General features: G+C 40.9%; 1 protein-coding gene across 1 annotated transcript in view; it reads right to left on the reverse strand.

The window, feature by feature from the left end:
* The window catches only part of csmd2 (CUB and Sushi multiple domains 2), a 602,495-nt gene that overhangs the window by 249,686 nt on the left and 336,786 nt on the right, over window positions 1–16,023 (reverse strand). The window contains exons 27-28 of the mRNA XM_072548527.1: window positions 15,768–15,881; window positions 4,053–4,148 (exon numbers count right to left, since the gene is read on the reverse strand). Coding sequence (XP_072404628.1) covers window positions 4,053–4,148; window positions 15,768–15,881 — 210 coding nt within the window. The remainder of the gene's footprint in view (window positions 1–4,052; window positions 4,149–15,767; window positions 15,882–16,023) is intronic.

Genomic DNA, 16,023 nt, shown 5'->3' on the forward strand with positions numbered 1-16,023 from the left:
GTCTTTGTCATTTCTTTCTATCTTGCATAAGCACACCAATCACATAAGTGCTTAGTAATTCAAGTTAGCCAGGAATTTTATTTGAAGTGATGTAAGTAACCATAACATTATCTGAAAACTGAATTAATATGTCTGGTCTTGTAGGCTGTTCTTAGCATGTGCCTGATGACTGTCTGAGTATAGAGGTTACATTCTGTCTGGTGATACATATTGGTTTAAGATTCATCCCTTAAAGGTATCCTACAACAAGGTCCTCAATACATTTTCTGTTTATTTGTTTCATCTCAATCCCTTCTTGCCTTTTGCCATCAAGTATCTGCTCCTAGCTTCCACCCTATCACACAACTTCCCATTTTTCTTCAACTCTTTTCCTTTTTCCTGCCTCTGCACTTGCTTAAAAGCCATCACATCTTGAATTGTTCCCCATTCTGGTGCAAGTTGTGGAATTTTTAATTTTGTTTCTCTCTCTGTAGATGTCATTGGACCTGTTGAGTTCTTCCAATATTTTCTTAACAATTTAGTTACCAGCATCATTTGTTGAAATGGCAACAGAATAACTTAACAATAATAGGCAAATGGTCAAGCTTCACGTTGCAAATGAATGTCTGTATTCTTCCATTGGAATACTATCCTGGACTTTACTGGGAAATTACCAATGTTCCCAACTTCCATCTGATTAGCATCCAGATCCAGTGCAGCACATTTGGACATGATTTTCAGGTCACTAAACTGTACATAAAAGGTAAAGTCACCACAATCTTACTGGACCATCGAGCTGCTCTTGCAATGGTAAAGGTTGACAAGGGGAGTCCTTCAATGTAGCCTCAGCCGGTGAAGGAATTAACTGACGCTGTTGGTATTTTTCTCCATCAGCTGAGTGAGCTCACCGAGCTCCCTTCTAAACTCGGTAAAAACAATGACTGCAGATGCTGGAAATCAGATTCTGGATTAGTAGTGCTGGAAGAGCACAGCAGTTCAGGCAGCATCCAAGTAGCTTCGAAATCGACGTTTCAGGCAAAAGCCCTTCATCAGGAATTCCTGATGAGCAATTCCTGATGGCCAGGTGAGCAAGGCTCCCCTTCTTTTAAGGCCCCACCTTGATCAGTCACAGTAATGTTTTTCTTTTCTCCTTTTATCAAATGTAGCAATCAAACTTAAAGTCAGTCAACCAGATCAGAAAGAAAAAAGCTAATTCAAGGTTTTTTTAGGTGAAGGAAAGTGGAGTTGTATTACCAATGTACACCAAAACTGATAAAACATGACATCAAATACACACACATATAGACTATGAGCCCATAAAAGGTTTGGGGGGAGGGGGTGTGTTGACTGTAGCCTCCGCCAGTGGTCCCCAGCATTACAGATACCAGTCTTCAGCCAATTCGATTCACTCCATGTCATCTCAAGAAACGTTTGGAGGCACTGGAGACTGCAAAAGTTATGAGCCTTGACAACATTCTAGCAATTGTACTGAAGACTTATGCTCCGGAACTTGCCACACACCTAGCCAAGCTGTTCCAGTACAGTTATAACTCTGACATCTACCCAACGATGTGGAAAAGTACCCAGATATGCCCTATACCTAAAAAAAAGGACAAATCTAAAGTAGCTATCAGTTTATCTTGATCATCAATAGAGTGATAGAAGGTGTCATTAGTAGAGCTATCAAGCAGCTCACTGATTTCCCATTTGGGTTTTGGCAGGACCACTCAGTTCCTGACCTCATCACAGCCTTGATTCAAACATGGATAAAAAGGCTAAATTCCAGAGGTAAGGTGAGAGTTAAAACACCCCTTGACATCAAGGCTGCATTTGATCGAGTGCGGCATCAAGGAACCATGGTGAAACTGGAATCAATGGGCATCAGGGAAAAACTCTCCAATGGTCGGAGACATAGCTGGCACATAGGATGATGGTTGTGGTTGTTGGAGGTCAGTCATCTCAGCTCCAGAACATCTCTGCAGGATATCCTCAGGTTAGCATCCTCGGATCAAGCATATTTACCCGCTTTTTCAATGATTTTCCCTCCATCATAAGTTGGATGTTTGCTGATGATTGTACAATACTCAGAACCATTCATGACTCATCAAAAACTGAAGCAATCCATGTTCAAATGCAACAAGCTCTGGGCAATATTCAGGCTTGGATTGACAAATGGCAAGTAACATTCATGCAACACAAATTCCAGGCTATGAATATCACCAATAAGAGACAGTCTAACCACCATCCCTTGACATTCAATGGTGTTACCATCGCTGAATCCCCCACTATCAACATCATTGTGGTTATCATTAACCAGAACCGCAACTGGACCCACCACCCAAACAGAGGACTCCAAGAGCAGGTCAGAGACTAGGAATACCACAAAAAGTAATTCACCTCCTGACTCCCCAAAACCTGTCCAGAATCGATTAAGCACAGGTCAGGAGTGTGATGGAGTATTCCCCACTGGCCTGGATGACTGCAGCTCCAACAACACTCAAGGAGCTTGACATCATCCAGGACAAAGCAGCCGGCTAAATAGGCACTACATCCACAAGACTCCATTCCCTTCACCACTGACACTTAGTAGCAGCAATATCTACTCTCTACAAGATGCACTGTAGAAATTTACCAAATAGCCTGGGGCAACACCATCCAAACCAATGACTATTTCAGCTCAAAGAAGAGCAGCAGATACATGGGAACACCACCACCTACAAGTTTCCATTCAAGTCATTCACCATCCTGGAAACAGATGACTGTCGCTGGGTCAAAATTCTAGAATTCCCTCCCTAAGGGCATGGTGGGCCAACCCACAGCAGATGGGCCACAGCAAGCATAGATGTCAGGCTGGAATAAGACCTGAGCTGACTGAGAAAGCCTTCATATTCTTTATGTGTGTCAGCAGTCAAAGTTTAGCTGTGTATCATGGAGACATCTCACATGTGAAAATCGCCAGGAAGAATAATGTGACAATTCCACTGAAGAATGTGGACACCAAGCATGATACAGTCAATCATTTGATTGGTTGCATCTTCACTGAACTCAGTATCCACTCTCTCCACCACAAAGAAACTGCGGATGTGAGATGTTTCAGCATCTCACAAAACTGACTTCCGCTGCACTATCAGCACCATGACCTCAAATACTTTAGAGGAAAATAGCAAAATTATAGGGATATTATACCCTTCATAGTCAAGTTATAACCTATTCTGATATGCACTGGTACTGTCATTACTCCATTGTTGTTGGGTCAAGATCCTGAAATTGTGAATTGAACAGAATTGTGGGAATGCCATCCCCACCTGAACTGCAGTAGGTTAATGCAGAGGGTCACTGCTGCTTTCCCAGGAGAATTAAATGAATACATGATGTCCTCCTCTCATCTTTGTACACACACACACACACACACACACACACTTTAGATATACTGATAAGTTCATGGTGAAGAACATGTTGCTTGATCCATGAAATGCTTCAAAAGAAGTATATGAATCCTTACGGTCAACAACTGGAAAGATTCTCAGGTACTTAAAAAGAGGAGAAAGATTTTAAATCATTTATGACGGGCAAAGGTTTAAACAGAGGGTGGTTCCCATGTGGAATGAACGTCCTGAGGAAGTGATGGATGTGGGTACAATTCCAACATTTAAAAGTTATTTGGATAATTACATGGATAAGAAAGATTTGGAAGGACATGAGTCAGGAGCAGTCAGGTGGGACTAGTTTAGTTTGGGTTTATGTTCGGCATGGACTGGTTGGACCAAGGGGGCTGTTTCTGCCCTGTATGACACTATGACTCTATGATTATGAATCAGAGATGGAATAGAAACTTAATGCCAAAATCAAAACAGTCTATAAAACATTGGATAATATTAAATCTAATTTTAAAAGATATTAGGTAATAAGGCCATCACTTTCAATAAATTCACAGACTAATAATCTTTCCAGAACTGCTGGCCCTTTTGTAGGCATGTTTTTCACAAAGAAAAGTTTTTGTATCACAGTAACTACCCTTTAAATAAAAAAAAATATTGAACAAGATGCTTCTGCAATGAGATCAGAAAACTTACCTTGATAGACAAAGTGAAAGCCTTTGGCTGTTGCGTGACTCTTGGCACTGAACTTCATTAAAACTTGATTGGAGGTGGCCAGTGGCAAAGATTCCCCTGCAACAAAGGAGGAAAGAATTTGAAAAAGTACAAAGATCAACGCAGTAGGAAACATAAGTGAGTGACTCAAACCAGCAAGTAGCAAGCAATGAACTGAAAAACCTTCCAGTTCCCTGCAGGTTTTATCCTTTCTTTGTGAACATTTGCTTGGGTAGTCGGTAAAGGCCAATTGGAAAAATAGACCCCAATTCTTAATGGGTCCGGTATTTTATTTCACGTTTTCAAATCAGCAATGTTTTGTACAGAACAAAGCCAATAAAGCACAGTCATAATTCTATTTTCAACTTCCAAACCACAGATTCACTTGTTCATCCGAACAAATCAAGCAACACAGGTGAAAACCATCAGAAAAATGCAACCTACATTTCCAACTGAACATGTTTTCTGTTTCCTACCATACATTTTGAGCATACATCATTCAATGAGGGATTAGGATCATTTGGTGTTTGTGAAATTATATCTGTCAGCTGCTAGTTAGGATTGTATCACACAAATTGAGTTTGATATTCAGGAGATATTGAATCTATTCTTCTCCCAGCACCACTGTGGAACAGACAATATATATCCTGAGAACGAGATTCTGAAGTTTGGATTGGTCTGAAGGGTCCTTGTAGTACAGTTCAGGCACTCCGTGCCACATAATATCAGCAGAGGAAGCATTAGTGGTGATCTTTCAGGAAACACCGAAGTCATAAACTCATAGTCATAGAGATGTACTGCACGGAAACAAACCCTTCAGTCCAACCTGTCCATGCCGACCAGATATCCCAACCCAATCTAGTCCCACCTGCCAGCACCCAGCCCATATCCCTCCAAACCCTCCCTAATCATATACCCATCCAATTACCTCTTAAATGTTGCAATTGTACCAGCCTCCACCACTTCCTCTAGCAGCTCATTCCATACATGTACCACCTTCTGTGCAAAAAAGTTGCCCCTTAGGTTTCTTCTATATCTTTCCTCTCTCACCCTAAACCTATGCCCTCTAGTTCTGGACTCCCCGACCCAAAGGAAAAGACTTTGCCTATTTCCAAAGGAAATGGCTAAAAGAACATTCCTGGTTAAGAATAGATAGAGGCAGAAAGCAGAAACTGTAGGCGTGAGCTTGGTCATTGTGGTGGACGTGGGTACAATTACAATATTTAAATGACATTTGGATAAGTACATGAATAGGAAAGATTTTGAGTGATATGGGCCAGGAGCAGTAGATGGGACTAGTTTAGTTAGGGATTGTGTTCAGCATGGACTGGTTGGACTGAAAAGTCTGTTTGCATGCTATATGACTGCATGACTCTATGAGATTACAGAGTATTCGGAAGTGCATGATAAAACAGGGCTGAGTCTGCACAGCTTTGTCAAGGGAAGGTCATGCCTCACAAATTCATTAGAATTCTTTGAGGAGGTAATGAGCAAGTGAGACAAAAGAAAGTCATTGGTCATGATCTATTTGAATTTCCAGAAGGTCCTTGACAAAGTGCCACACAGGATGCTGCGAAATAACATAAGAGCTCATGGTGGTAGGGGCAAGGTACTGGGATGGATAGAGGATTGACTGACGGACAGATGGCAGAGGGTAGGCATAAGGGGGCCTTTTTCAGGATGGCAGCTGGTGATAAGGGAAGTTCTGCAGGGGTCCATGTTGGGACCATAGCTGTCCACTTTATACATTAACAATCTGGACAAAGGAACTGAGGGCATTGTTGCTAATCTTGCAGACAATGCAAAGATAGGCAAAGGGCCAGGTACTGTTGAGGAACCAGGGAAGCTGCAGAAGGACTTGCAATGCTAGGAGAGTGGGCACACGGAGTACAATGTGGCAAAGTATGAGGTTTTGCACTTCAGTAGGAATAACAGAAGCATAGACAATTTTCAAAATGGGGCAGGCTTTAGAAATATGAAACACAATGGATTTTAGGAGTCCTAGTTCAGGATTTTCTTAAAATCAGTTCAGATGGCAGTTAGGAAGACAAATGCAATGTCAACTTTCCCTGGAGGCCTGGAATACAAGAACAGAGATGAACAGCCAAGACTGCGAAAGGCTCTGTTCAAACCACATTTGGAATATGGTGAGCAGTTTTAGGTCCTGTTTCTAAGGAAGGATGTGCTGGTTTGAAAGGGGTCCAGAGCAGGTATACAGGAAAGATCCTGGGAATGAAAGGTTTGTCTTAGGAGGAGCAGTTGAGGACTCTGGTCTGTAGTCAATGGAGTTTAGAAGGATGGGGTGAGGGATGGTGGGGCGAGGCTCTGCTTGAAACTTACTGGATTCTGAAAGGCCTGGATAGAGTGGATGATGAGAAGATATTTCTTGTAATAGGAGAGATGAGGACCTGAGGGCACTGCCTCAGAGTGAAGGGACTCCAACTGTTTAGAGATGATGAAGAATTTCTTCAGCTTGAGGCTGTTTACTGTAATCTGTAGAACTCGTTGCTGCAGGGGACTGTAGAGGATATGTCATTGAGTGTATTTAAGACAGAGATGGATTGGTTATTGATTGGTAAGTGGTTTAAGGCGCAAGGGGAGAAGGCAGAAAATGGGGTTAAGAAACACATCAGCCATGATTGAACGATGGAGCAGATTCGATGGGCTGAATGGCCTAATTCTGCTCCTATATCTGATGGTCTTATGGTAGTATGCTGTGCTTTGCATAACTGGAGAAGGCTAAGTGGGGATGTGATTGACGAAGAGCTGGCTAAGCAGCAGCAATCTTAGAAGGGGGAAATGGAGACAACAGGAGGAACATTACCTTCACCACGATAGAGTAGCATAGCTTCGAGCACAAGCTAGACAGGACTTCACTAACACCTGCTTTCAACAGATTGAGTTGGGTAAAGTCATCATTCATTGAACGTAAATCTGCTGTTGTTCGAAAGATAAGCAACCCCTATTTAGTTCCAGAACCAAATGCGGCTTTTTCATTCTTTACTTTTCCTGCTGTACAGTAGACATTTACTTTAACAATTGCTTGAGGACTTCACAACCCTTGAGTTTCCCGCCATCAACAATGCCAAGATGTTATGCTATGATGGACATTAGGGAAACAGTAACAGGGTTGAGGAGAGATAGTGTCTGTGGCTTCATTCTTACAGTTGTAGCTACAATTACAATTGATTAGAGAGATGAGGATTTAAAGTTCTGAGATATTTACAAATGCAATATTCTATTTCCAAAGATGTGTCACCTGTGCATCCTCAGAAGCTTTCTTTTTTAATTTCCCTCTAATGACGTCCACTATGAACAGCTATTCATAGTTGGCAGTGTGCATCTTGGGCTTTCAAAATGGCGCACTGTGGCTGGAAAGACCAGTGGTGGTGAACACTTCTGTTACTGGTGAGCCTAGGTTAGCACAAGAGTGGTGTTGTAAAGGCATACTGCATTCTTAAATGAGGTGAGCACTGGATAATTATGTGAGATAACTCATTAGAGCTCACAGAGACATATACTCCACGAAACTCTCTGAAATTGACATTTCAGCCATTTATGGGCAGTTTCAGCCCCATAAAACAGTCCTCCCAGTAATCCTGCAGGGTGCAACATTTCTGCAATGATAACATTTTATTCATGATGTGTTATTATTGACTACATCTTGGCGTTATGCCTCTGGTAGTCTGAAGGCAATTAAGATCATAAAATGAAAAAAGTCAACTCTGGTTTCTGATGTGTATCATTTCAATCATTTTTTTCCCCAAATCTTTCACTCATTTTGTTTCTCCCACTCACTGTCAATAACTTGCCTGATGCAGGCAATTTCCTTGTGAAAGCAATATTGGCAGCTGGGAAATCCAATCTATTCTCATTTTCTGTCACTCACTTGACTCAGATTGCTTGATTCACAAACAAGTTACAAGTATAACTAATCTTTGACTCTCTAAGAGACAGAGAATATGCTGGGGACAGCAAAGTAAAACCAGTAGACTTGACTGGTGAACTGCTACTGCAAAATCAGACCTGGTGTGAAAAGGATCAGTGATTCTTTCACCTCTTAGTTTTTGGCACTGCAATGGAAATGACCTTTGAGGCTAATGGAATAATTTGTTTATTTCTTTCATCCATTTGAAGGACAAGTCTGTTTTTGCAAATGCATTTGGAGTTATTAATGTATGATGGGAGTTGTCAATTTGACAGAGCTAAACATTCTCCACATTTTATGCTAAGTACAGCATCTAATACACCAAGCTCATCGACTTGCACACCTAATTGTGCTCTAAAATGTCAATAATGCATCAAAACAGGTAATCAAACTGCTCTGTGAAACTGAGGTAGGGTAATGGAAAATAAATCACAGGCCTTTGGCACCTATATTCTTATTCAGATATTTCTGAATCATCACTGCTGCAAACAGTAATTCTGTATAGCAAAATAGAAAGTGAGTGAAAAGCATCTGCGGCTTAGCTTTTGGCAAGTAGGTACCCTGCTAAACTGTCTCCAACTCCTTATCTTCACATGGCATAGATTGATATTCAGAGTTTTTTTAAGCTGTTGGCTTTTTGGGATCGCATCAGCCTTCGAGAAATTGTTGGACTGGAATTGCTTTATTTCGAGGTTAGCATTTATGTGGAGAGGAACAGATGTATTCAGTTGAGCCAGCCTGCATTGCATTGATGTCTGTAGAATGGAACTTGTTTGAAACTGCTTATTTATTAGCACTGTTGAATTTGGGTCCAATATTTGAATAACCGGGCCATGAACTTGCCTGCTACAGTTTAATACATTGATATTTAATCTTGGATCATGGCTTGAACTAAAGATCAGAAATCGTGAGGTTCATGTCTGGCTATCAGGACTCAACAATTCGCCATAAAATCAACAGTCTGATTTTCAGCCTGGTGGAAAGTGTCTCCTCCATGTCAAAATGCAGGAAGACATTGGGAAGCCTAAGTCCTGCCCCCAAACCCAGGATGTTCAATTTTTGTGGGGACAGGATTGAGGACAGTCCATAGTTCATACATACACAGCTTCCAAAGGCAACAAATTGATCAGTTTCTTCAACTGAAATCAACCTTTGGAGTCCCTCATGCATGGACCCTAAAGAGTGGGAATTAGATCAGCTAACAGCAGGTCTATTTCCAATGCATTTCTTTTGGATGGCCAGGGTCTTTGAAGAGCTGAGGTACCTCTGTGGATGTGACCCCAGAACATTTTGAGAGCAGTAGTCAGTGATCATTTAGGGGAAGGGAGGGGTGAGGTCACATATCAATTGGACAAAGACACAGGTTCTCCCCAAAGAGAAGATTGTGTATAAAGTGTACATACAATCCTTGAAACCACCCACCTTGTCAAAACCTGTCAACATATGTTGACATGTCTAAATGTGTCAACAAGTATCAAGATGTGCATTCATGAATGAGAGTGCTTTTCTTAATACAGTGCAGTGTGTAATATAGAAATGTTAAGTAATGGTACTTGATTTATTTTTCCATTGTGCTTCCAAGGTACATGGGGACTTGTGAATCCTAAATGACTTGGCATGGTAGTTGAAGGGGGAAAGGGATGTATGCCAAAACAGGTAAGAAGTTGGTAATGAGGTCAGAAGAATTATGGGTGAGGAATAGTGAATGTGAGAGGATGAAGGTGAGGATTAATGGTGAGAGCTGAAGGGATACTTTATATTTCTGCAATTTAGCGAGGCAAGATAACTCTTTGGTTCTGGTCCACTTGATGAAAGTAAGGCACTGTTTGGATGAGATGAGAATGTGGTGCTAGAAAAGCACAGCAGGCCAGGCAGCATCTGAGGAGCAGCAAAATCAACATTTCAGGCAAGAACCCTTAATCAGGAATGAGGCTTGTGAGCTGAGGGAGTGGACAGATAAATGGGAGGGGGAAGGGCTGGGGGTGAAGGTAGCTGTGAGTGCGATAGGTAGATGGAGATGGGGGTAAAGGTGATAGGTCAGAGAGGAGGGTGGAGTGGTTAAGTGGGAAGGAAGATGGACAGGTAGAACAGGTCATGAGGGTGGTTCTGAGTTGAAAGGTTGGGAGAGGTCAGATATTCTTTGATGGAGGGTGCCATAACCTTTGTGATTGTGAAAAAGCATGCTTATACTAACAAATTCATAAACCAATTGGGATTAAGTTGTCAAGAAATTGGACAAAAATCATGTGGAGTCAAAAGAGTGCCTGATCATGCAGATTACATTGTAATTTATAGTGTTATATGACTGACATCCCAAGCTATCAGTTTCACAGGTGGAGGCCATTGATGAAACAGCTCCAACAGCTTCATGAATGAAAATGTTTGTTGACATATTAAGCATTTGAATGAAAAGGCTATTTACATAAGAGAAGACTTGAGGCAATTTCAATGTTTTAGATATTTGCTTTGTATTTATGATGTCACTTTATTTTCCAATTGTGGTCCCACCAAGTGCCTGGTAATTTAATTATCTACCAGGATGCTTCCTGATTCATGCCCATGGCAAATAATAACTGAATTGGAACGAAGAGGGAAGCCAAAGGGTGGCAGATGGATGATATAAGTTGGCACTGAGTTTGGCATCGGGGCTTTAAAGAGCCTTGATGGTGATTGGGAGCATATGAGATACGTAAGCGAGGGGGATGAAATAAATTCAACTTGGCTGGCATAGCAGTTATGACAAGGCCATGAGGTGTAGGTATATACACAAATATCAACAAAAAGCAGCTGGGTGGGCCTTATAAAACATGGTCAACACAGCCAACTGGAGGCAAAATATGAATAAGGGAATATCAGGATTAAACATCCCAGCATTTCTCAGAGACAGGATTACACAGTACATTAAACATATTGTCACATTTTTTCTTGAATAATTTTGATTCAGGGATGGATATAGCATATTAAAAATTGCACTACTATATATACATGTACCAGCAGAGGGAGTTTGCTTAAAAAATGGAATAAGTCATAAAGGAAGATTTGTGATTAAACATTTTGCAGCTATAATGCAAAATGTATCTGGCTGAATATGTAACTATTTCTATTCTAGGTGATGCATGACCTCCAGGATTTTTACAGAAATTCAGATACTTTGTTCACGAGCATAAATCAAAATAACTCAAAATGTGGAAGGCAGGTTTGAACCGAGCCAGACTCTACAATTTGCCAACTGCAGAGGTGAAACATAGCTTTCATGTCGCCAGGTCTTGGACGATCAACCTCCCATCAAACCAGACAAGCCTGGAATTGCCTGGCCAGGTGCAAATGGCCACAGTGTTCTAGAATGAACCACTGTCTCTACCTCCAGTGAACCTGCTTTGTTAGAAGAATGTTACACAGATGTGTGGCACCCAGCTCAGTGGGAGGCTAGAGGCAGAATGTGACAAGGACAGCACTTGACAGTTGAAGGTTAAAAACTATGTTCTGCGACCTCCAAACATGTAAAGCTGACACCTCATTAGATCTTCTTGCCCCAGCCTGATGCCAGTATTGGACACAGGCCACAGAAGCTTTGAGAAGCCTGAATTGAAGGGGATAAAAGGGGAAATCTGGAACCCCAGCTCTCTCTGCTTTTGAACTTTCTTCAACAGCGTCTCCAGGGAGCACCTTTGACCAGCAGCTGAGCTGCACAGCATCTCCAGCTCCTTGTACATCATGGTGAACCTCATCAGGATGACCAGACTCGGAGACCACTGCGGTGAGACAAGCTGAAGACCACAACCAGCCCGAGATGAAAGGGGAAGTCCAAATCGACACCTGCAGATCCTGAAACATCAGCCAACCCTCAGAGACAATGGAAAAGCCTTTCCCAGTCTTAATGAACAGGTATTAACCAGTCCTTTCAGACAAACAGTTCAAATACATTGCTAGACACCTATGGATAGGGTATATCCTCAGAAGCATGTGTCAGAGGTAGATCGCTTGAGTAGGTGAGACAATGTTTACTTCAAGACTTACTGAAAAGATTAATAGAGTTTAATAGGCTTTCATTAAAGCACATCAGTAGACACTGATAAGTATTGTTTTTCCTTGATAAAGTGTTCAATAAATTTGTGTTTAATCTTCCCCTAGCTCGTCCCCTTTGTTTATCTCACTATATAATGCACCTGACTTGTAAAAGGTGACTGCAAACTGGTCAAGGTTAATCATGGCACATTTATACAAACCTTCCCTTTTCAACACAAGAACTTCACATAGACTGTTTGAATCAAAGTTTTAGAGTTATTGCATTATACAGCGCAGAAACAGACTCTTCGGTCCAACTCGTCCATGCCAACCAGATATCCTAAACTGATCTAGTCACATTTGCTAGCATTTGGTCATATCCCACTAAACTCTTGCTATTCACATACTCATCCAGATGCCTTTTAAATGTGGTGATTGCACCAGCCTCCTCCACTTCTTCTAGTAGCTCATTCCGTCACACACCACCCTACATGTGAAAATGTTGCCCCTCATGTCCTTTCAAATCTTTTCCCCTCACATCAAACCTATGCCCTCTGATATTGGACTTTGCTACCCTGGAGAAAAAAAAAACTTGGCTTTCCACATTATATAGGCCCTTCATAATTTTATAAACCTATATAAGATTTCTTTTCTTTTAACAGCCACAATTAATCTACATGAGGTGAACTTTGGTATTCTTACACCTGTTCCAATGAATATGCGTTGTTCAGTCCAAAAAGTAATCCATTAATCAATACAAATTGACAACATAACAAATGAGGCTATTTTGAACTAGTTATACTCAGATTGAGTTAGTAATGGTGTGATACTGAGGCTTGGTTACAGTACCTTATGCCATCATTCAAACATGCTTTATTCTGAGCCACCTCATTTATATCTGAGCCAAAATTGCTTCAAGTTACAATCATATATCTGTACTAACAAAGAGAAAGCATTCCATTTACCAGAACTGAACTGAATGAATGAATTGACTTTATTGTCACATGTACTCAAATGAGAACGGTGAATTACAACGCTAACTTTGGTACAAAGGTACCAACTTGCAAACAATAATTTGTATCAATGCCATGGCATGATGGTTAGAAATTAAGCAATATAAATTTTCAAATACCATCACCTGATTTCAATACCAGAGACTTTCAATACAAAGAATAACAGAGAGCATGGGCTGAAAAAGTAAGGTAGGACGCCAAGTAATTAAAGGATGTCCTGACAGCTGTGGAATGAAATCGTCTGAACTGAAACTAGCCCTTTCATCAAAGGAGACTGGAACCAGTCATTGTGAAGATGTGAAGTAATATTTCCTGTTTTTAATTTATACCTGCTTAAATTTCACATATTGGAAATGAAGGACTTGCCTACAATTATCCAACATTGAAACAATTCCCAGATATGAGAATATACAAATGTGTCCAATTATTGATAAGTGCTTTGTCAGAGTACTGCAGATAGATTTGTAACTGCAGATCTGGAGGATGTGTTCCTTCCTTGTTCCTGCTCCAGAGGACAAAGTAACTCTTGATAACACGATGGGAGAAACATAAATCACATCTGCAATACTCAGCCAATACCAACCTCAATCACCACTAACTGACTCAGGTACCTTATACAGATACCTTATACCTCCAAGATACCACATATTCCTTTCTCATCCCTGTTGTCCTGAAGAAGACCATCTTTTAAAGCTTTGTACTTTTATTGTGTGTGTGCTTGAATGGATTTTCGAAGGCTTTGAGCAATATGAGCTGTGTTGAGATGTGTAGCAGCACGAGGACAGGAGTCCAGCAGAGCACATCTTGAGGTAAAGTTGATCTTACTCTAATTTTTATGCTTTTCACATGCTATTTGGCAAACTTCACGCGAGTTAGCAGTTAAATGCCAATTGATGGGGAGTAGCGCTTGTTAAATGCTTTGTTAACATCACAACTCCTTATTAATATTCAGCCTTCCACCATACTGACTTGCCAATCAAGCTAGCTGCTGGAAAAACTTGACAAGAAAACTAGAATGAGTATCTCGCAGATTGCTCCAAACAACTTGCATGAGTTCTGTGATTAAACAGCAGCTAGGAGAATGTCAAAGGGCACCATCTGTATGCACTCCTCCTCCAGTGACAGTGACATCCAGCTTGCTTCAACCCATCATAACCGTTCTGGCACTTCTACTGTTCACTGGCAGGATAATCTGGAAGCACAGACTTACACTGCAGGGTGTGCCAGTAACTGGCACTGAAAAGCTGCAGCTTTGCGCACAGCTTGCAGACTGGACCAGATAGACAGTCCTCTCAGCTGGTCTCAGCAAAGTCCAATTGCAGTGAGACTACGGATTGTTGTAATCCAATCTTCTTACAATGATAGTCAACTAGTTGCCTTCTTAAATATTTGCTACTCCCGAATGCTAGTATTTTACGTCTTTTGGGTGAGTACATCTAGGTCTGTCAGAACTTCCAACTGGTAGAAGTTTCATGCTGTTTAAAAGATATTCTGTTTTTCTATTCTTCTCATTGATGTAATTAGCTCATACCTCCTGATATCAGATTCTATTGGTCCTCCTGTGCTGCCTGACTTAATTTGTCTGTATCTCTTTGCACTCTCTTCACAGCTTACATTCCTCTTTAGCTTTGCGTTATCATATGACAATTTTGGTACAGACTTTATTAGGAACTTGACCTGTGTTCAGGTTGAGTATGCAGCTATGCATGACTCTGAAAGTTCACCATCGGCAGGAACCTTTCCTTGAAAAAGACTTTAAAAGATTGGTGTACTTAAATTCTATAGGCGGATGGTATCAAAACCAATCAAGAGAACTGTCTCACATAACACGCATTGCTGCTGCCAGTAACTGCACATATAGTACTGGCCCCCAATCAACTATCCATACCATCCATACTTTGGATTCTAACAGTATGTCTTCAATTCGATCACAGGCAATTTCCTCTAATGACAGCAATCTTCCTTATTGGACACAATGATGATTAAGATAATGTCCTTTTGGAGGATGGCACACTGATACACAGATTGTTTTCAACTTTCAGTTGTGCTGCGGTCTGTCACAAAGTAACAGGTCTGAAAATGCTCGCCAGCAAGCTTAGCAGAGGAGTTCCAGCATTCAGACAACTGTATCCATGAAGCTTTACTTTCACAATCTGTGATGTTATTTAATGGTTTTATAGATCAGATTTCACACACTTTATACTGTCTCCTACTACAGAAACTTAACCTGTGTCAGCAAACACAAGAAAGTGCGTTAACTAGACACTCAATTTACCTCTGACTTTTACTAATTTATATTGTCATGAAAATGCTAATTATGGATCAATTATAAATCAATTAATTTACTGTTTGTTATAAAGAAGCAAGTGATGATGAAAACTAATGGAGCTTTTCTCCCACTTTACCACCAAGAAACATCATTCATGCAGCAGTGAGATTATACCCATGTTATTAACATTGCACTGACCTGCTATCACAACATTTGATTTGTAATCACTTCCACTGCACTGATATTGTAACAATCACTCTCACTGCACAGATATTGCACAGGTCACACACTGTGCTGATATGACATTTCTCATTCACATTGCACCACGTTATTGAAACTGCAAGGGTACAATACTTTGCACAGGGCTTGTTCGAACTCTGCAATAGTTGCTACCTTTTGCCACTTTACACATTTCACTTAATGAAATATAGTATACTGTTGTTCTACCAGAGTTACTTTGTTTGCGTGCGATTTGGGGATACCTGTGTGGGAGCCAGAGAGTGAGCTGAGGAGTCGCGAATGTTGGGTCGGGCCATCGTGCACTTCCACCACATCATTCAGTGCTGTTTGGAAGTATGTAAACTGGCCAAATACCACTGAAGAGGAAAAAGAAAAACACGCTAATTAATCAAAGTGAGGTTACAAGATTATAAAGCAAATATTAATTAGCACAGTTCTATTTCATAACCTGTGACATTTGCAAACCTCTCAGTATTAGTTTACAATCAGACTAATTTA

Source organism: Chiloscyllium punctatum, chromosome 27 (genome assembly GCF_047496795.1).
Source record: "Chiloscyllium punctatum isolate Juve2018m chromosome 27, sChiPun1.3, whole genome shotgun sequence".
Lineage (NCBI taxonomy): Eukaryota > Metazoa > Chordata > Chondrichthyes > Orectolobiformes > Hemiscylliidae > Chiloscyllium > Chiloscyllium punctatum.